The sequence below is a fragment of the Octodon degus genome, unplaced genomic scaffold (assembly GCF_000260255.1).
Source record: "Octodon degus isolate 3935 unplaced genomic scaffold, OctDeg1.0 scaffold00064, whole genome shotgun sequence".
In the NCBI taxonomy this organism is placed as follows: Eukaryota; Metazoa; Chordata; class Mammalia; order Rodentia; family Octodontidae; genus Octodon; species Octodon degus.
This window is the reverse complement of record NW_004524640.1, coordinates 4006443-4029689: the sequence shown is the minus strand read 5'-3', so window position 1 is coordinate 4029689 and position 23247 is coordinate 4006443. Positions and strand designations below refer to the sequence as shown.

The following is a 23247-nucleotide window of genomic DNA, read 5'->3' as shown; positions in this document are numbered from 1 at the left end:
TTATTCCTCATTTTTCTTCCATTGTTCAGTTACATGGTTAGATCAAAGCCCAACTTTGCTTTACAAAGCATATATTTAAACCCATAAATAAATGTTTGGGTTCTAGATTACTATTTAATAATATTTTCTTGTTTGTAGTAGTATTCACTATGTAGTGAGAGTGAAGGAGACAGTGCTATACAGTGATGGAGAAGGTGATACCTGCTGTCCTTGGCATAACAAATACATTCTGGTCACAAACGGAATTGGACAGGAACTTAGTCAGATTCCCCCTAGGCTCAACATTGGACCTCACCATTGAATTTGCTTCAGTTCTTCTCCAGTTCAGCTTGTGACCAGGACTGTGGAAACAATTGGCCTCATGAACCGAGTTATATAGATACATAGATATGTATGCAGGATACATATGTATGTTAGGGACTGAGCCCACAGCTTTCATAGTGTGCCATTACCCTACTCTTTATTTTTTACTTTGAGAGAGGTTCTGGAAGAATAACTATGTGGCTCAGGCTGACTAGGCTTGATCTTGGTGACCCTTTTGCTTCAGTCTCTTCAAATGATGGGATTACGTGTGTATCACCACACCAGCTGTAATTTCACATGTAGAGTGAGCAAATAGAGCCCTTGGTTAAATAGGTTACCTTAATCGACTTGCTATTAAAGTGCATTCAAGTTTTGTTCTGATTGACTGGTGTGTTTCTCTCTCCACACTACACTGCCTTTGATAATGTAGTGGCACCATTGCAGTCAGCCTCCTGTAAATGCCAGCCTCTATGCCTTGATTCACATTACCATCTGGGTCTTTGTATTACAGTTTAGGTGATGCATTACCTTTCAGAGATAGCAGTCAGGTTTTTTTTTTTTTAAAAAAAACTCTCAATATATTAAAATTCAAGTACTTTTTCTTTCTTTTTTAAAGGATCAAAAAGGAGTTCTCATTTAGTAAATTCCTGGGAAACAGTGAGAGAAGTGTAAGACAGTGGTATAATACTTGCCTAGTACTATAGGGAGGGAGGATGGAGGCAGAAAGGGATAGCATGAGGTGGGAAGAAAGAGAGAGAAAGGGAGGGAGAGAAAGAGAGAAGGAGGGAAGGAGGGAGGGGGAGAGAGAGACAGAGACAGAGAGACAGAGACAGAGAGACAGAAAGACTTTACAGTTCTTTTTCTTCAAAACAGATTCTGTTTTTCCTGTTCCTATGACTACTAGATTCAAACAAATTGTCCCTAAATCACAGGTGAGGGTCAATAAATTAGAGGCTCTCTCCTTTTTTTTTTTTAATATATTCAGTACAGAATCTACAGGATCTCACTACACAGATCGGACTCATAGTGATCCTCCTGTTTTCAGCCTCCCAAGCACTGGGATTACAGATGTGCACCACCACACCCAGTCTCAGTTCCTGTCTCAGCGTAACCTGGGGGTGGGCTGGCACAGCAAGCCGGGGATTGAACTCCTGTCCTTGCGTCTGCCTAGGCAGGTTCTTAAGTCCACTGGGCTATCTGGCCAGCCTTAGAGGTACTTATTTTAAAATATAAAATAATAAAAAAGTCATGCTTAAAAGTTTTACCATTGAATAGGAAGCCATGGTGGAATTCAGAATTTTATGATTGCAGAGAGAATACTATAAATTTTTCTAGAATCCTCCTTGTATTTACCATTGCATATAGATAAGCCTAATACATGTTCATTATATGAAAATTCATATTACTATGAGTAAGGACATGAAAATAGGTATAGTTTTTGCAGATAATTATTTGCTTTGGAAATAAAAGTTTATTATCCAACGGCCCCTCTGATGAAGGCCTTCTATCCAGACATATAAACAATTATAAAAAAAATCAGGCCCTCAAATCTGAAAAGTGAATGTCATATCTCTTTCACTTTGCTGAGCTTCCTGAGATTTGATTATTTGGTTATTATATTTGATATTTTAAGTACGTAATATTATTAATTATATATTATTAGTATATATACATGATATTTCTATACAGAAATACAATGTGTAATGATCAAATCCACTGTCACTTTTCCTACACACCCCCATCCCAATCCCTATTCTACTTGGAGGTCAGCTTTTGTTTTTAGATTCCACTTATGAGAGAGACCACTTATCTGGTGCTTCTCTATTTTTGGTTTTTCATCACTTACCATGGTGTTTTTCAGGCCCATTCCTGTTATGGAAAATGATAGGACTTCCTTCTATTCTAAGGTTGAAAATTGTGTGTGTATCACACACACACATACTACTGTTTCTTTCATCCATTGATGTACAACCAAGGTGTGTGCATCTTGGCTATTGTGAATAATGATATAAAGAACATGGGACTTTGTTTTGGTGAGATATTTGCCCAGTAGCATTCTGGGTCATGATGTAATCCTGCTTTTATTTTCCTTAGGAACCTCCACATTCTTGTCTTTTCTTTTTCTTTTTTCTTCTTTCTTCTTTCTTCTTCTTTCTTTCTTCTTCTTCTTCTTTTCTTTCTTTCTTTCTTTCTTTCTTTCTTTCTTTCTTTCTTTCTTTCTTTCTTTCTTTCTTTCTTTTTTTTCCGGAACCCAAGATTGAACTCAGGCCCTTGCGCTTGCCAGGGAAGCACTGATTCCATGGAGCCATCTCCCCATCTCCCCTCCATATTATTTTCTATAACCACTGCCCCAATCCTGGGATGTCTTCTCTTTACCTTGCCAACACTAATTTTTCTGTTGTTTCATTATGGCTATCTTGTCATAGAGGTTTTGGTTTGTATTTCTCTAAAGATAAATGATATTGTGCACTTTTTCATGTACTTGCTGGTAACTGTCATATTTGGAGCAATGTCTACTCAAGTCTTCCACCAGTAACTTAACCTAATTTTGTCTTGCCCTTGAATCATATGAATACTTTATAAGTCTGTGAAATTAGCCCCTTCTGTGCCATACGGCTTATAAATATGTTTTGGATTCTATCAGTTTTCTGTTCCTTTTGTTGATTACTCCTTTCTAATTAAAAAATAGTTTATTTGTTTGTTTGTTACAGGATCTCACTACGCAGCTTGGACTCGTAGTGATCCTCCTGTCTCAGCCTCCCCAGTGCTGGGATTACAGGCGTGTGCCACCATTCCCAATTTCAGTGGCCAGTATAGTGCACATGGGTGTCCAGGACTGGCAATGCATGCCATACTGAGGATTAAATACAGGTCTTTTTGCTTGCTGGGCAGGCAGTTAGGCCACCGAGCTATCTCCTCAGCCCCTGTACTCCTTTTGGTGTGCAAAAGATTTTAAACTTAGGTGTTTATTTCTATTTTACAGTCTGAGCTTTTGGTGTTTAAAAAAAAAAAACTTAAGTTTTTAGTCATTTTGAGTTATTGTATTTGATGTAGGCTTAAAATCCAAACTTACTGTATTAAATGTGCAAATTCTGTTTTCCCAACACCATTTATTGAAGGAGCTGTCTTTTTACCATAGTATTTCTTAAATATTTTTGGCCTTTTAAGTTTAGCTTTATTTTAAGATTTTGCATTTATTTTCCTTGTGTATGTGTCTGAGTTTGTGCCAGTACCAAATAGTTTTATTATTATAGCTTTGATACATGATTTTATTTATTTACTTATTTATTTAATGTATTTAGGATCTACAGGGTCTCACTACACAGATTAGACTCTTAGTAATCCTCTTGTTTTCAGCCTCCCAAGCACCTCAATCACCATCTCAGCGCTCCCTGGGGGTGGGGCCAACACTGCCAGCTGGGGATTGAACCCTGGTCCCTGCGTCTAAGTATGTGCTTTAATCTGCTGAGCTATCTGGCTGGCCCTGTCATATAATTTTAAATTGTGAAGTCTTAATTAAAAGTTACTTTTTCTCAGAAGCATTTTGCTTCACTCTTTCTTTTGTTTCCTTTCAAAACTTTAATTTTTTTCCTGTTTCTCCAAAGAATGCCAGTGAAATTTTAATAAGAATTACAATTAAACTATATTGTCTTTGGTAGTATGTGCATTTAAAAACATTTATTCTTCTCATACATGAACATGCTTTTTTTTATTCTTTTGTGACTGTTTGAATATCTTTCACCAATCAATGTCATATAATGTTCATTGTCTGGGTCAGGAATCTCTATTAATAAAAAGAATATATTATTTGTAAAACATCTGTTAACTCCAAGCATAAAATATAAATAAAGGACCAAAGATGAAGGTGTCAAAAATTGCCCACTTAACCTCTTCACAGCTATTAGATCCTTGTACCACTTCACTTATTCAGTTTTTTGAGTTAGAGGGTACTCCTTCACAAGTGAGTTGTAAATATTTATGAAAAGTAATTTCAATTCCATTCCTGCTGTCTATTTCCATCTCAGCCTCTTTGTATGAAGGTAGGCATGCAGACATGGAGAAAGAACTCTTAGGTCTTTTTGAACTTAGAGAGATCCATTTCGGCATGGAAAGGCAAGCTTGCACTTGATGAATTTGTAGGAGCTCCTCAAATTTGGATGCCACTATGCACTTCCAAATTTCAGAAATTTTTAGCTATCAGGGCAGGTTTAATCAGCCTATTAGGATAAGGAGTATTTTGGAAAACAGTTGACATTTGGCTACTGTCCTTTCATGAACTGCTTTGTAGTCTTGACAGAAACTTGGTTTGACTTGCAGTGAGAAAGTGAAAGACAGAGAAAGGTGTCTCTATGAAATGTCCCAAGAGAGGCAGAACCCCTGTAAGGCAACATTTAAGCAGTGAGAGTGACACTGTAGTAACCTTTTTAATGGATGTATGTAATAGAGTGACATGTAAATGGAGCACAAGGGGAGATATGACACTATATCTGGAAAAGGATAAAACAGTTGGTTGAATACTGGGCTATTATAGCAGTTTGCAAACCTTGGATAAACTCAGTCAGCGGTTGTATAATTGGTTATTCAATCCCGACCCTTGTTCACAGCTCAAAGCCAGGAACACTGAGACCTGTTGCCAATTTGAGTGAATATAGTGACTGTACTCGGCCGGGGCCTAACATTGGAGCCAGGCCTTTTCCTGTGGGCTGGTTTCTACCATGTCTGGGACTGGCTCGGTGACAGTGGGTCTTTTGTTGTGTAAGGCTGGCTGGTACTCCCCTCCTTTGCAAAATGTCTAACAGCTACACAAATATAAGAAAATAGGAAAAGGGACTTACTGTAGCTTTTCTCTTAGTAAGTTAATGTGGAATTATTAATTTTCCCTTCTCCTCCACCCCTCCCTTTTTGGGGGGAAAGTTGGAGTGAAGTAAATTTAAACAGTGATAGAAAAGCTGCTTCCAGATAAGAATGAAGTCTTGGTTTTCTCTGATTATAATACGATACGTATGGAGAAATTTACAGTAATTTGATTCACAAAAATGGATTTCTGGGTAAGGTATTTTGAGTTTTCCTCCTTTCTCCTATGGAAGTTCATGTGCTGAAAAGATTGTTTTTACTAAATATCTCCACTATGACTGAAAGATACGGCATGTTTAGAAACCTGTTATACATTTAACTGTGTGAAACAAAGCACCCACCTTCTCTCCCTAAATAGCCTGGTTAGAGGCCAGCAAGCTAACCACTTACTGTTTTGAGCCTAGTAAAACTTGAAATATAAATCAGTGAAGATTTTGACTTGGATACAGGGGATAAAGAGTACCCAGTCTTTTCGCAGCGCCCGGTTCGTAAGGAATCTTTAACGAGCTTGTAGTATTTGCCAGGTAGGTGCTGCTCACTGATAGGATGACAGTTCCCAGCTGCAGTCAATTACGCTTCCATTATTTCTGTTGTTTAAACATGTCTAGGAATACCAGTTCAGAGAATTTCACAAAATGCCTACGTTCCAAAACAAAGTAAAAAGAAAAAAAACAAATACACCCTGGAATGCGACTTTTCTGCGGAGTTTTAATCATCTTGCCAAGCTCACCCCCTTCCCAGTCTCACCTAGCATCCCGCGTTCATCAAGCCACATGTACAACGCATGTTGTGTGATTTCATGCACAGTTGCAATTCGACCAGAGACTGCTGAGGCCATATAACACAAGTGGCTACAGTATCTTTTGGCACAGTTATAGTCTTGATAATCCAGGGTTTTGTTATTTGTTTACTGAATAGTCTCCTGCTGGGAGGGGTAGATTCCTAAATATTTTTGACTATATATTAGTTAAAACAATTTGGAGGCTAGAAGGTGGTGCTCTTTGGGGAGAGTAGAGGAGACTTTCCAGAATACATTAGGGAAAAGGAAGGAGGTAGATGTGAAACCAAAAGAGGACAAGGTGAAAAGTAGCAACTTTTTTTTTCTGTATAGAAAATTAATCACTGAGAAAGGACTAGCTATTATGAAGCAAACGTAAGAATAGAGGGAGAATTTAACTTGAAATACCTGACAAAAAGTACTATAGAAACTCCAGCAGAGGCCTATAATGGAAAATACACCTGGTCATCTCATTATAAGTGCATCCCTGGGAGCCAAGTGTTATGAGCATTCGTAAGAAGGTGGTATTATAAAAAAATTGATTATAATCAAGCTTAATGTATTTAGGCTTAATAAACGTGTTGTATGGAGGTAGTAAGTATCATGGCATAATAGGGTCTTCTTAGCTCGGCCTTGCTTATAAGTAGTGTATTTCATCATGTTGATCTTCAGAGGCCTTGACTGCCTGATGGGAAAATAGGAATTTTTATCGGTAAAGAGCAGATCACAGAGTTGTATATTACCCCCTATTAACCCCAGAAAATATAATTCAACATATATCTTATCATCTTAATCTCCCAAATATTCTTCCAGTGCACTGTGTAATACAATATTGTATATAACAAACAGATGTCTCCGCTAGGTCACTGTTTGTAATTTAGCAAATTGTAGGTGTCCAAGTGGAGAGCCTGGAGCTGCTGGTAAAGAATGAAGGCTTGAGATGCCTCATTAATTTAATGGAGGTAAGAGGCTGGTGGGCTTAAAGGATTTGGTAGTAGCCCCATAGAGAACTACCTACATGTAATTCAAATGGTGTAGAATAAACTTTTTTTTCCCCTCTTATTTTCCCCCTCCATGCTGTGAGACCTCACTGGTCATTATTTGGTAGGTACTTTATGTGTCAAAACAACAAGAGAAAGGCAGAAATATGTATGAAAACAAGAGTTTCAATTAAACTCAAAGCCAGTACTTTTTTTAAAGTGCTGGGTTTTAGATTTTGCGCGGCTTCGGTTGGCACAGCGCTCCTCACATTTTGGGGATTTGGCTTCTCTGCTTTAAAATTTCTGTGGGTGCCACACTACAAGCTGAACAATTTGCTGAGAGAGAAAGAGAAACAACTCAAGTTCTACATCTAGAATTACGGACTAAAATAGTAAATTTATATAACTAGAATAGGCAACCTTGTTATAATAGGAAACCTTTTTAGATTGTGAATGAACTTTAATGTAATTTATACATTTTGCAAATATTCTTATAAAGAGCATTTAATCTTCCCACTCTACAAAGTAATTTCTGCTATATTCTTTGGTTACCTTCATGTAATAATGATGATTTTTCTTTATGTCTTTAGAAAGTGAACATGTCTTTTATTTTTAATCTCATAAATATCTATTTTTTTAAGTAGGTAATACCTCTTTCAGTGTGGATCCCTGTCAAGTAATGAAGATCCATTTTGATGTTTACAAATCTATTGCAATAAATTAAATCCATAGCTTACGAAATATCTTACATTAAAGTGTGTGCCTGTACAAATTAAAATATGAATATAGCAGCTACCATACTTGGAATTATCTGTTTGGGGTGCTTGTAATTAGCTGAAGAATTCAAGCCCTATTTCTGAAACACCTTGTATAAATGAGTCAAATATATTTTTCCAACTCCTCCTAATTGTTAGTTATATTTTTTACCTGAATCTTCTTCCTAAATTTATTATAAGATTTTTCTAGTTATTTGAGAATAGGGAGGTCTTTGTGAGCCCTGCAGTCTTGAGTCTTGTGTTCAGTTTGGATAGGCAATCCAGTGTCTCGTAACAGAGGCCTTGTATAGTTGAAACATGCTGTAACTCTCTTTTGGAACTGGACCACAGTTTCCTGGGGGTTTCTCTATCCCTGGGGGAAAATTCCCAAGAGTATAAACACCTCTGAGTTTCGAACATATGGGCCACAGATTTTCATGCTTTAAAATAGACCGTTCTCAAGTTTGTGAAAACTTGCTCTCTGACCTAAAGGTCAGAAAATTGGGTGGTCTTTTTTTATTTTTACTTGAATCCACCCAGCTTTTTGAAATAAAATGGTGATCTATATCTTAATTTTTAAATGCTGGCATTTCATTGTACTTCATCAAAATCCCTAGGCTTTTTTTGCTTTTCAAAAAAAATTTTTTTAATGAATAAAGCATTAGGAAAGTAAGGTGTAAACATCATAATATGATAAACAACCTTTGGGGTCCCCAATCCACATACTTGGCTTTATTAGATACATTTCTTATGAGGAGTTAAATCCAAGTTCTATATAAACATTCATGTCTATTATAATCAGTATATGTGTCTCTGAGAGAGACTTGTGATGTAAATCTATAGATCAGTACCCTTACTATCATTAATATGAAAATCAGTCGTTGTGATTGTACTTGTCTGGACAGCTAAGCACAGGAGAAAAAAGAGCATGCAACGGTACCATTTTTCTTTGCTACACCATGTTGTCCTCACCAATAGTTAATTGTCCTCTAATGTTTATATATCCTGTTTTTCTCTCAATTATTAGGTCTCAATATCCAGGATTCTATAGATATTACCAACCAATGCTTTTAAGAATACATGAAGAACTCAGATTGTCTCTAACCTGTAGAAATGCATTTTAAATAAATTTAAAATATAGACAAAGAGTTTTATTTTCTGCTATAACACACATTCCAAGATAAATAATGTGTGGTCCTGCCTTCCACTTAAAAGTTTTACTCAGAGAATTTTCTAAGTAGGGAAGACTATCTCATTCATTCTTCCCAGATTCACCAAATTACTTGTAATATTAATTCTACTGCCCACTTCATTTCTTCATTATTCAGAGACCATTCCTTCGTCATTTCAGTGACCTTTCAGGAACTTCTCTCTATTTACATAATCTCTACACATCTTCTATGTGTAGTAAATTGTATTTAAGAATATTTATGTGTTCCCAAGCACCACAAAACTAAACTAAACCAAAGAACAACAACAGAGAAAAAATAGATGTGTCTCTAATATGTGATTGCCCAATTCATGATCTAACAAAAAAAAGTTAAGCCTCTTCATCACAAAACGCCAGTAAGTCATGAGCTTTATTTTAATCTAATTAATTGTTAAAGTATATATGGGATTCTTGGTTACCTTTTGTTGCATTTCACCTTGATGTTTTTCCCCATGACACAACATTAGGATGAGTTGTGAAACAGGAAAATATTAGAAGCTTGTTGTAGTTTTTAGTTAATAGCATTTAACTAGTGCTCAAATGACAGTGTGGCATTATTGAAATTCTTCTCCTTCTTCACCAATTCTCTTACCTAGGAAAAATTCAGTGAATACATTCATTTATAAAAAGTTTTAAATTCAATTTTCTGATGGCTAAGTAGGGGCTTTATCCATTTTTATGGTATTTATTTATCAAAGACAGTGAGGAAAAGTTTGTATTTCTTTAGTCTGAAGATGACATAATGAATCAAATGCTGTAGTGGCCCCTGGAAGTTTGAATTTTGAGAAGACTCCCCTGTGGTTATGAAAGCCTAGAACATAGCAGCCATTCCTCGGTGCACCTCCATTCTGGGGAAATCCACAGTGCACACTTTTTATTGAATTAATTCATCCTACTACTCTTACCTATGTAGTGATCTTTTCATTGAACTTTATCTCCCTAGTTGGATTCTATTATGTTCTTAATTGTGTGCAAGGTGAGAAATTGGTCCTATCTTTGGAAATTATTACCTAGTAGAATTTTTTATTGCAGGTTCAATTGATAAACAGAATCCTTTAGAATTCTTGTTTTGTGAAAATACTAGTAGAATTTAGGAAAAGTCTATGTACATAATTATGCACTATTCAGTAGTGAATTAAATTCAAGCAAGACATGCTCTGCTTTCTAATTTTGCTGTAATAAATGAACCAGTGAGAGAACAACTTGGTACACTGTAGCAATTTGAACCAAAGATTTTAGAGTCTGTTTAAAATCTCTGTATCTCCTTTGAAAAGGTGATTTCTGAGAGTAGAGGTTATGGCTTAGTATCTGTATCTCAGTGTTACAGATTTGGGAAGTCTCAGTAGTGGCCTAATTGGTGATTCTGTCATATTTTGAAAGGGATGATGTCTCTTTGTGCATGTGTACCCATGTGTTTTATGTGCAAATTGTGCAAAATAAAGAACATCATTTCCATGTGGGACATGCAGTTTGCTTTTTAAAAATAAATAATCTGATAGCTCACATAGAACATTAGACCATTCAAAGCAAAAATAATTTGGTACAGTCCCCTGTTCAGAAATGAAATAAATATCTGAGGTATTATTGAAACATGGTGAAAGGGTCAGTCAGATAGCTCAGCGCGCCTGCTTAGGCAGAGTGCAGTGGCCAGGGTTCCATCCCTGCCTACCGTGCTGACCCCACCCCCAGGGCACACTGAGATGGCAGTTGAGGCTGGACGTGGTGGCACGTGTCTGTAATCCCAGGGTTTGGGAGGCTGAAAACAGGAGGATCACTACAAGTCTGATCTATGTAGTGAGACCTTGCAGACACAGCAAATACATAAAAGATATATAAATAAGTTTATTTTTTAAGAAAGAAGCAAGGTGATTAGTTAAAAAAGTTAAAAATTAACATAGTGAAATACATGTCATTAATCTCCCTCTAGATACTCTCATTTGCTCGAAGCACACTCATCCCCTCCTTCTTGCCACTTTCTGAAGCAGTTCTAGAAGTCCTCTTTTGTGAGTGTAAGGCAGATGGACTACTGTGGCTGAAAAGACTCCTGCAAATTTTGTTATACAAGTTTTTAAAAAACAGATAATACTTTTTTATTTTAAAATCTTACTCTGTATGTGTATCAGGGTATGAAAGTATATAAATTGAATTATAACAAGCATCTGAACTACTCAACTACCTGCATATCACAGTTCCGGATTTATCATATGAGTCATGTCAGTTTTTATTGTTCCTCTCTTTCCAGGCATCTGTCAGGCTGAGGTTGAGATTTGTGTTCACATATGTTGTGACAGAGAAGACTCAGGATGGGTAGTGGTTTAGCGTCAGGCTGCATGCTCTTTAATTCTCACTTCCAGTGCTAGGACATTCTGTCATATTTTTAAGGAATTGAATTTCTTATTCTAATGTATGTTGAATGATTTTCTACTTCTGTACTTTTTTATCTCCATTCTCTTCTCTACTCCCTGTTTTCCTGGTTCTGAGCTATCGTATTCTACAACTGTGATCATTAATTTTTATTTTCAGCATGTTCAAGATATTTAGTTAAGTGGATCCTTATGTAAGTACTCTGTTTTAGGGGTTACTTTGACTATTTATGATGCAAATGCATGTTCATTTCACTCTTTTCCTAAATATATCAAAGGTTATTTGTAGTTTATTTAGAACTATATATTCTTATCTTTACTAAAATATCTTTTAAGCTATTTTAAGCCTTTCCTCGGTATGTTAATTTGTCTTGTGAAATTAAGACTTTATTTAAAATATTTCTCATTTTCATGTATCTCCTACTATATAATTTAGTTCTTGTGGTACCCCTGCTATGTTCTTGCATATATACATATGATGTGTATATATATATATATATATATATGCATATGTATATGATAAAATATTATTTCAAATGAAATATACAGAAAATAAAAGATTTATTATTACTTGTATAAGAAAGTTACTTGATGGATTTAATAAAAAGTCATAAAACTCTTTTACAAGTATTTATATTTTTATAAATTGACTAATATGTGTGCATCATAAACACCTTTGCCCCTTGTTATCTATCAAATTGCTCTTGTTTTGGTTTTCTATCCCTTCTTCCTAGCAAGCTTTTTGCTTCTTTCTCATCATCAGTCTGGTCCTTGTCATTGTGACTAATGGTTAGAGCTTGACTCACACCTCTCCACTCTCACTTTCTTGACGTCAGAAATTATTCACCTCCAAATGGACAATGTTGACAAGAGTCCCGTACTCTCCCATTTTTATTAAAAGTTAAAATGTTCTGTTGTTGGGGGGTTGGGATCAGTGAGCAATGACAGAGGATAAAGCTATTGTGATGATAATAAAAAATTGATAATTCTTAGTATTGGTTCAGAGGCCCTGCGTAAAGAATACCACAAAACTGTGTTATTCTCTTCGACTTGTGAATAAACACTGGCTTTTAAAAAGCTTTAGATATTGAAGGCCTGATAGAACCTTTGGAAAGTGATAAAGACAACTGAAAACCAAACATAGAAACAGAGGTTAGTTGAGTCTCTGTAATGCGTAAGCTGTTTTGTGACATCTGATAGGTGAACCTAGTGGAAAGGACCCTTTCCCTGTGCCTCAGCACTGTACCTCTCTCTTTATGACAGATAACTTAGAAAATGGATAATGGATCATTGGGAAAATCAACGACGTAAAAGTGTTGTCCTTGGATGAAGCTTTTGATTATAATATACATAATATTATTTTTGAAATTATTTTCTCAAATTGTTATATGCCAAATTGAAGGTGTAATTTAGTTAACATTTTAGGGATGCCTATGTGCCCTGCACTGTTTTAAGTGCTTTGCATAAATTAATTATCTCGGCAAACATGGAATAAGTGCAGTCATTATCCTCTTTTCAGGTGAGCAAATTGAAGCCTAGAGAGGTTAAATTACTTGCCAAACATCACAAAAAATGTAAGTGATGGAGTCAGGTTTTATGATATTAAATGATTATTTTTATGTTTAGTAATAAAACACAAAGGAGATTTTGTACATGAGGAATTACTTCTTGCAATTACTTGTTTAAGTGCTGTCCTCAAATACCTTGTGGTATTTTTGCTGGGATCTAATATTTGAAACAAAAACAAAACAAAGTTCTAGTCTGTTTCAGAAAATACAGTCACACTCTGAGCAATGGAGTAGACGAAGTGATAATTTATCACTCATAAATTATCTTTTAATGGCGATTTTTATGAAAAAAGATAGAGCTGTCTTATAAAGAATATGTAGAAAATATACAGTACTAATTACGCCATATTAATCATGCACTAAAATAATCTAAAACATGATTCAGTGTTGGGTGTTATTGAGCAGGTGTTTTAATTATATCATCTGCTACAATGAGAAAGTTTAAGTTTGTGACTAATGATTTAGATATAGCTCATTCCAAAAACTGATTGCACCTTAAAAATTTCAAACCTTGAGTCAGCCAAAGACAATTTTTTTTTCTGTTACAAGCTTTTATTAACTTTCAAGTGGAGACAGCAATTATTTGGCAATATTAAAAGTATTTCTAGAGCTTATTTCACTTCAGAATAATTACAGACAAAAGCAAGGCTTACTGAAAGCCTAATGGTTTGGAATCTGGGATGTGTTTCTGTTACATGTAAGAGTATGATTTTAACATTTCCTGGAAAAACTTAATATTTCTACTGGTAGACTATCTGCAGGACTTGGCTAAGGAGACTGTTTCAGGACTTCCCAGTCTTTAGTGTACAAACGACTTTCTAGATACATGAAAATGTTTATTATCTACCTTGTCTTCTCAGAACTCTCATAGACTGATGCAGGAATATCATAATTAGAGCCCAGTTGGGTTATTGTGGTCACTTAGAAAGATCATGCCTCAAACTTAAAAAGGTTGGAAATTTAACTCAGTGTGAAGTCCCTGTGTTAGCTTGTCAATACCAAAAGCAAAGGAAGAAGAAAATAAAAGCGAACAACAACAAAACCACACATTGTCTCTATTTGCTGTTGTCACCTAGAATTAAATTTCGACTGATGTGACTTCCAGATTTCGCCTAGTTATCCCTTTAAAAATAAACATATTTTCCTTAAGTAGTCAAATAATGACACATTAAATATTTACTTATAATTGAAAATGATACTTTTTTTCTGTATTTTAAGGAAGGGTCTACAGGGTCTACAGGGTCTCATTGCATAGATCGGACTCGTAGTGATCCACCTGTTTACATCCTCCAAAGTGCTGGGATTACAGGCACAGGCCACCACGCACAGTGTCAATTGCCATCTCAGCGTGCCCCGGAGGCGGGCCTGGCATGGCAGGCCTGGGTATCAAACCCCCAGCCTCTGTACCTGCTTGCAGGCACTTTAATCCACTGAGATATTTGCCTGGCCCTAAGAAAACAATACTTAGCATAATGCACTAGCTTGTTTTTATTCGTGAGTTTCATGAGACTATCAGATGAAAGTCTTCAAAAGTAGAATATTAAGTTAATAGTACCTACTTTTAACAGGATCACTGGCATACATAAATATCAAGTAGAACCTGTTCATGTGAATAAAATGAAGCCAACTTTTTATTTTTCAAATAGCTGGCTCTTTACTGAAGGACTCCAAAGGAAAGAAAACAAACAGAACACTTGTAGTACAGGTATGTGGTACTGTATTGAAAAGAACATTGAACTGAAATTTGTGCTCCAAGTTCTGCCTTTAGTCTTAACTAGATTTGTGATTTTGGGCAAATTATTTAAACTAATTTGTTATTTTCAGCCTGCAAAATACAGAGGTCTACCCAGGCCAATTATTACTCAAGTTGAACTAAGTAGTTATCTCCAAACACTAATTTCCTCAGTAAAATATTTGAAGAGTATTGCATAATCTATTACTCCCTTAAAGACTGACTGTCTGTGAGGAACTAAAAAGTTCTTACTTCCGAATAAATGAAACTCAACCATTGTTTATGAAAAGTAGATTTACACAACAATGGAATGCAATTTTGTTTTAAGTGGACAAACCATTTATGTTCCATTGATGTCTGGTAAATGGTTTGATAAATTACTTTTATGAAGTGCTTATCTAAATGATATGCAATAGTATTTTAACTTTAAAAATGATTCTATCATATCAGTAATTTACATATGCTTTTATTTCCTGACTTTAAATAAAATATTGGCATGTCTTGAGATTCAACTAGATTATTGTTCCGTCCAAAAAAATCTACTTCCATTCATAAATATGTACACTATATCACATTTAGAGTAATACAATTTACTTTCAGATACAAAATTAAAATACAAACAGTGGCAGATTTGTATGACCTAACTCTTGCACTTAAAAAATAAAAGTCAAATATTATACATACGTATATTTTGCTTGTTCAATTTTTCAGTGAGCTCTGCCACAGCAGCTCAAGGGAGATTAAGTGGGGGAAAAAAAAAACTACATAAACACAAAGCAAAAACCTGAGCGTGTGTGTAAAGCTACTGCACTGGAGCGAATGTGGTTTAATTCTTGGCACTAGCAGCTTGTTGGAGAATTACAATATGTTGGCATGAGTCTCTAGGTCTCATTGTTCCAGATGAGGGAGTCAGTCTTAAGAGTATTTGGCACTGAAGGGAAAACGGAGTGCGAGTTATAGGGAATGAACAGCCCCTAAAGAGGCAGGATGCTGCTGGAACAATGGCTGGCACAGTTGGGGGGGCATTCATTGGTGGGGATTGCCATAGGCACTGATGTGAAGAAGCATATGTGAGCCAAAGGAGCAAGGGTGGGAGGGGGAAAGCCAGCAAACAGATCAGAAGGGTCCCCTTGGCAGAAACAGAGGTAACTGAGTAGACTCATCTAAATACTAACATGTGGGCTACTGACGAGCATCTTTTGCTTTTGTTACCTTATTAACATCCATTTTATTTTCTTTTTTAAATATATATTATTTAGATTCCCCATAAAGATACAGATAGTAAAATTAAGCAAATTTGATTTTGTACTCCATCTGCTCTACTTTCTAGATAAATGATATTGCACAAAGCAAGTTTATGGACCTCAGTTGCCTCCTCTAAAAATGGATGTAATAGCTGTATATACATACATGTACACATATATTTATATCCTCCTGACAAAACTGTTAGGATAAGCAGCACTTAATGAACTGAAATTGACTTGTATACTTATTTCAACATAGGAAGGCCTACTTCCCATTTTGAGGCTAACCGTGACATTCCTTTGCTTAGGAGATTGACATCTCAGGACAAAGAATGCTAGGAGAAACTTTAGAAGGGTTTACATGAAGAACACAGCACAACCCTGGAATGATGATGCACACCTGTAACCCTAGCATCCCTGAAGGCTAAGGAAGGAGGACAGAAAGTTCTTCTCCAGCCTGGTCAGTTCACCCATTAAGAGAAACCCTCTTTCAAAATAAAAAGGGTGTGGAATGTAAATCCATGTCAAAGCCCAGGGATTGATTTGAACAAACAAGGAAAACTATTAAAATAAAAACAGAAAGAAAACCAAAACAAAACAACATACCTTAATAGGAAAATAAAAGATCTAGACCTTAAACATTTGTAAATTACTGTACATGTAGCATAGTGTCTTGGTTACTTTTCTTTCGTAGCTGGGACAAATACCAGGCACTCAGAATTAAGGAAGGAAAGGTTTATTTAGCTCACAGTTAATGGAGGCTTCGGTCCATACTGACTGGCTCCAGGGCAGACAGCAGCAGTTCATGGCTGTGGCAGAGTAAGAGTAAATGGGAGGAGTAGTGTCCACAGAGTTGCAGAGAGCAAGTTTGTCTCCCTTATATTACATTCAGGGTATCTGCCCTGGGCTGGATGTAGTACTTAACACCCGTAATCCCACCAGCATTTACACCCATAATCCCAGTAGCACTCACACTCATAATCCCAGCAGCATTTACACCCATAATCCCAGTACCACTCACACCCATAATGCCAGCAGCACTCACACCCATAATCCCAGTGGATCATGATTTAATCACAGACTCTGAAAATCTGCTCCATGACTGCATGAGGCTTTGAGGGGACAGCTAGGCACAAACCATAGTGCATAACAATATATTCATAGTATAAAATATGATTCTGTGTTTTTTAAAACATCCATTTACAAAAATAATTGCTTAATAGATAATTGTTATCTCTTTTCCTCTATAAAAATGAAACAACACTTACATAATTATGATAAATTTCACACATTAGCAAACAGGCGTATTTAAATATTAAGACTTTGTCATTCTGCCTTGTACATTTCTCATTATGAACTTTCTTTGAAATCTTTACTGTTTTCAGGGAAGTTCAATCATTGTTCATCTATTTTGATCACCAGGGATCATTTCTTACCCATTCTTTAGGATACTACCAGGACAAATAAACTGAAACTATTGCACTTGGTAGACTATGGGATGAGGATTTGTAGTTACTCTTTATTTCACAAAAATTCAAATAAAGATATCAAGTACATGAAAACATGTAGCTGTGTCCTCCACCTCCTCCTCTTCCCCAGATCCCAGCCCTCTGATGTGAGTCTTAGTGATAACTCAGATTGTTTGGCTTACAATGCAACATTCCATCCACATATAAATAAAAGGAAGTGTTTCCTTGGGTCCCTCCATACCTATTCCTAGGTTTTCAATGAATTGTCCAGTACTCTAAAATACAGTATCATCTAGTTGCACTGCGTTTTAGGGTCATGAAAACTATTTACAAATCATGCCTCTTAATCTCATAGTTGTTTCTCATATATACATGTTACCCTGGGAAATTCCTAAGTTTATCCTTTAAATTTTTCCTTCATTCATCTGGTGGAGTTAGTCACAATAGTTTTTCCCACTTACCAGAATTGTTTTACAGATGGAATTGTGTGTGTGTGTGTGTGTGTGTGTGTGTGTGTGTGTGTGTGAAAGAGCAGAGAGTCTGAAAGCCAACAAGTTGAACTAAGTTCCATAGTGGGCAGATCATGGTGTCTCTCTAAGCATTGTGATTTTGTTTCCTTTTCAGATATGAATAGGTGTATCAATATGTAGTTCAGAATATTGTTGTAGGATATTTGAGATATTGTGTGTTAAGGACCGAGTGTACTGCGTGGCCCTTGGCCTTCAAGCTGGTAGTTTGCATTACCATGGCATTGTGTATGAAAGAAAGAAATCTATAGGATAAAAGTTCAAGACCTTAATTCTTCATATTTTGTGGTGTAGAAAGCTCAGGTCCGTCCATTTTCCCATGTGTGTGTGCATCCGTGTGTGTTAACTTGTGAAAGAAATGTAATAACACACCCCTGAGTCTTCAGTTAGCTGCCGTGTTTAAATGAGGGCATGCACAGGTAAAATGACCCAGCGTAGTACCTGGCACATAGGCTGCTGAATAAATGTATTTGAACCTGAATTTAACATATAGATCTCATCCTGGCTAAGTATTAGTGTGTCTTTATCGACAGACATGACAAACACGAGTTAGGTGCGACCTTATTTTACATTTTCCAAACAACTTGGTCTTAAAGAAATCATTCGTTTTTCTGTAGCATATCCTAAAAGTTGAATACTTGAAGAAAGTGGCTCTACACGCTCCTTACGCTACTTAATCAAGAGGCCAGGAATGTTGTGCAGGTTTCAGAAATCTAGTGGCTGTTTCTTTAACTCTGCAACTTAGGAAACTTCTTTTTCTTTTTGAACACACTACAGTGAATATTTTGTCTAGCTGCAGGGGAAAAGCTTTGTCACGGACTTTGCAGACAATAGCTTTAAAAGTAAAATGGTCTGCTTTTGGTGCAGGGAGGTTCAGGGGCCTATTGTTAGCGCACAATGGATTTCTATTGCTGCATTCCTGCTTTGCAAAGGTTTGTTAGCTTTTAATGACTGACAGTACTCTATTGCAAAGACCATATTGGCTGTGCCCTGTTTACGTGCTACTCAAGAATTTTTGTAGAGTGCTAGAAAAAAAGAAACAGTGGTGTTTGTTTGACCTACTCTGATAAGGTTTAAGAAATGCTTTTGCTCACGAAGTGCTTACTGGAAATGTAAAAATACGTAGAAAATCTGTTCAGTAGTATTTTAAAGTTACCTTTAAAGCCTCAGTGAACAGAAATACGAGTTATGATATGACTGTTTTGCTACTCACTGACATGTCATTGTCATTTTACAGGCAGTATGATAAAAATGGGAATATTCCAAGAAAACACACAAGTAAAGTCTTCATTATCCTTTTATTCCTTAAATGAGAAAGCTCATGATATATATTCTGTGACCCAGGAAGAATACTTTTTCCTCATTCCATAGGTGAAGCTGTACGCAGCTCCGGGGTGTGCATTTGGAGATTCGCACTGCGCATGCTGCTGTGTAGGTTCCGTGAAAGTCTTCAGAGCTGTGCACTGCCTTAATTTCCTCATGTTTTTTGACATCTGAAAACAAGATATTCACTGCATTGTGTCCCTGCTTTGTTGAAAACTCCATGCAGGCTTTGTGACTCTGATAACTGATGGTTGTTAGAATGGGGCCCTGCAAATGTCCATGGCATTCACCAAAAATGACGGAGAAGACTCCTTAAAATGCCTGTTACTGTGGGGAAAATTAACCAGTTTCTAATAATCTTATGGTCTCTGAGACAGACGGTCCCTTTGATAAGTTAACATGTACTCCCTTTATGCTCCTGGTAGGGGGTAAACAAATGCCTGAACAAACACAAATACACATCAACACCAATGTGGAGAATGGCTGTGCACGTCTTACATCCAGATAATAAATGTGGGTATTGTTATTTAGACGGAGCATACTGGGACACTTATCTTTTAGTACACTCCATTTTCTAACTGAATGCAGTGGGATTGAAAGCCATTGTAATTGTGTACCCATCTAAATGCTGACAAGAATATACAATTACATTGTTTGGAACTGAGTTTAATGTTTGGGAGTTTTATTAGCATTTATATTTACTTATACATTAAAATTTAGCACAAAAGAAGAGGTCAAAGTCATGTTGTAAGTAAAAAACAAATACCAGACTAAAACTCAGCCTTAGTCTCTAAAATGTGTATGTCCCGACCCAGCCACACAGAGCGTTTTAAGAGGATGACACGAATTTGAAATCAGGAAATAATAGGTTTCCGTTATAGGCATGATTCACTTTTCTAGATTTTGCAATCTTTTTAAACCTTTTCTTTTATATCAGCTTTTTAAAAATGTTCACGGTACTGGCAAATCTTGCCACAGAGTGCTTACCACCACACGATGTTAAACACATATTATGAAGTGGATGTAATTGTAAACACACAGAGGGATATAATTACATGTAGCAGATTTAAGAGCTAATTCTTTGCCTTTTTTTTACTCTGCATTTTATCAACATAATTATTTTTTGACTGCAGACTAACACCCTAAAATTGACAAGCATCCATTACAGCAAGAATTTGTTCACCAAATTGAAAAACAATGAACTGCAGGTTTATATGTACCCATTGTCATAAAGAATTAGTATGGCTTTGTTCCGCAAGAGGAGAAAGCTAATGATTTTGAAACAGCAGGTGACAAAACACATTCTTTTTCCCTCCCATGTTATCAGTTTGTTGATGAAGTCATTATGAACTAGGGCCAGGATAGGGATGGCCTTATTTTTAGCCGATAGACTTTTAATGAGCTCCATTGTAAAAACAGTCATGTTGATTTGCTTATATTTTTTTTTTTCTTTACTTAGAAACCCCCAGTATTGAAAAGCTACTCTCCAAGGACTGGAAAGACAAGCTTCTTGCAATGGGATCAGGGAACTTTGGCGAAATAAAAGGTAATATGGGTGTGGTGATTTTTATCCAAATGTACAGAAATGAGTTGATATTTAGAAATATTAATGGTGGTGAAATTCTTGTGCCCCAGCCCTTTCTTTTTCATGAATTATCTATATTAGATCTTTTTCACTTGTTTGTTGTCAGTGTTTTTATTTTCAGTTTGTTTGTATCTTTTGATTTATATATTGTTTTTGGCAGAATGAGCCCACTGTATTTTTAACATGCTTCGATTTTTCTCATTTTAAAACTTAAATGATTTACTTCATATGTAGAAATATACCCAGAGAAACTTTAAAAATTGCCTTTTATAAAATAATTATATACATTTTACATATTGGAAATATGAATGTACATATTCTGTAATTGAAACCAGAAATGATTAATGGGAGGTGTAATGCAAGGTTGTTGACTATCAATAAGGGCAGTTCATTTGCTTTGATTTATTTGAATCAGCAATTATGCACTACAAAGGAATATTTTATATGGACTACAGAAAATACTGAATATTTATATTTTGACAAACTTCCACTAATAGCTAAGGGAGAAGATTTAATTTCCTTACCGAGAAAAGGAAATAAGCAAACCTTTCAATTAATCAAAAAGTGAGTTTTCTCAGGACTCGATAAACAACATACATTTCCTGTTTGTTGCCAGTTGAACATTGATTCTAAATTCTAATGTAAGATTAGTCATGAGAAGGGTCAGAAGATTTATTCATGTTAAGCATGTTACTGTATTTACTTTTGGTCAATGCTAACCGTGTATTTAAAACATCTCCAGGTTTGTATTGATACACATGTACAAATGTGTATGAATAACTTCTCTGCTTATGTGCCTATAACTGTTCTTGAGTGACAGAGGCAACTATCTTCCTTAATGTTCTCCCATAGCTCAGCATCCCGGAGAAAAGCAAACCATTCAACTTCGCAAAAGTTTGGTCTCCATGACATTCCTATCTTGGCATTTGAAAACTTCCACAAAGTGTTTCAATATTTCATTTATTCCTCCAAATTGTTTAGAATTACCTATACTCAGAGTGTGATTAATGGTGAATGGGGAGTAAATGAGCTCTAATCAGTAAATTCATTGATCAAAATCTATCCTGGAATAATTTAAATGACTGATAGTCAACATGCTTTAAAGAGACTGTCGACAAAGTTGAAGGAGAACCAGGAAGTTTCATTCTGGACAGTCGCGGGTCTTTCATCTGATTTTGATGGATTTTAACCCATTTGCACCTGCACCACAGCCTGTTTCCCGCGAGGTTCTTTATTCTCTGCTGACCTAGGTAATAACTAAGAGTGGAGCAAAGAGGACGCCGTTCCAAGCCCTGTGATCTCATTCCACTGGAGGACAAACATTTTTTTTCCCTCCCTCGTTTTCCTTCACAAGTCAAACTTAAAAGCAGCCACAGCAGCGAGGATAAGCTTAGAGGAAAGAGGCTCGGCTGTCCTTTCAGGCTTGCCTGGGGGTTAGTTTAGGAAGCTACAGTATGATCACAAAAGAAGTTTCTGTCTTTAATTTTGAGTTTTTTGAGCTTCACATTCAGAACACAAGTTTGGTTATTGTCCTCTGGTTCTGTTCAAAAAGCTGTTTTTAGATGCATTTTAAAAGCAACTGTAGGTCTTTCTTCTCTTGGGGGCATGGTTATTAGGTGCTGGGCTCAGGTTTGGCAGTAAACTGGGGGAGAAGTGCTGGGTTACTTTTCCTACCGACTGCCCGTGACAGTTACAATTACTGTCCATTGTTCATAGGGGGCTGGAAAGTGAAGGGGACACAATAGTGCATTGCCCTCTGGGGGAGAGTGAATTTGACTTAAGGGTTCTTGGGGGGTCAGGCATGTAGATTATGCAGTGCCCAGGAATGCAGCTTTCTTGCCACCTCAGAAGAATTTAGACAAGAACAAAGGTTTAGTTGTTTCGGCAGGTATTTTTTTTTTTTTTTTATGAGGCCAAAGAGGTGTAAGTCTAGCTTACTGGTCATTGCTTTTTGTTTGGACAGGGCAGGATAAGTGACTGCTTCTTTTTTAAAATACAAAATGTAAACTTTACTGAATTATCGATGATTGAAAATGATCATTTAAGATAATGTAGAGCCTTTGCTTGTGTTGTGATGTTTGTACCCTTTCTAGTATGTACTTGATATTCTGTGGGTTAAAACCTTTCATCTCTTTTTAGTGTGGTCATTTTTCATTTGATTTATAATTAGTTAAGGGAAATATGAAAGAAAGAAGGAGATAGGCAGACAGACAGACACCTTTCCTGGATATTTAAGACGATAGTCAAAGAAGCCTGGGCTTATTTTACATCCTAATTCTACATTGCCATTTTCATGACATTTGAATGAATATTGGAATCACAGCATACAAAAGGTTTAGAAAGTGTTTATTATTAAAAAGTAAATAATAAACTTTTACCATAGAAGGTATTAATAGGGTTTGATTTGGACAATTTAGCTGTGAATAAAGAAGTGCTACACCCACTTAAAGTTTGTCTCACATTTTGTGGGTGTGGATATTTTTAAATTTTTTTATTCATTTTAATGAGAAAATAAAATATCACTGAAATAGTTTCAAAACAGGTTAGTAGAACAGT

At 36.1% G+C, this 23247-nt stretch overlaps 1 protein-coding gene across 1 annotated transcript in view; it reads left to right on the top strand.

Annotated features, from left to right (window-relative positions):
• The window catches only part of Sox5 (SRY-box 5), a 419324-nt gene that overhangs the window by 163954 nt on the left and 232123 nt on the right, over positions 1-23247 (top strand). The window contains exon 4 of the mRNA XM_004634556.2: positions 20566-20652. Coding sequence (XP_004634613.1) covers positions 20566-20652 — 87 coding nt within the window. The remainder of the gene's footprint in view (positions 1-20565; positions 20653-23247) is intronic.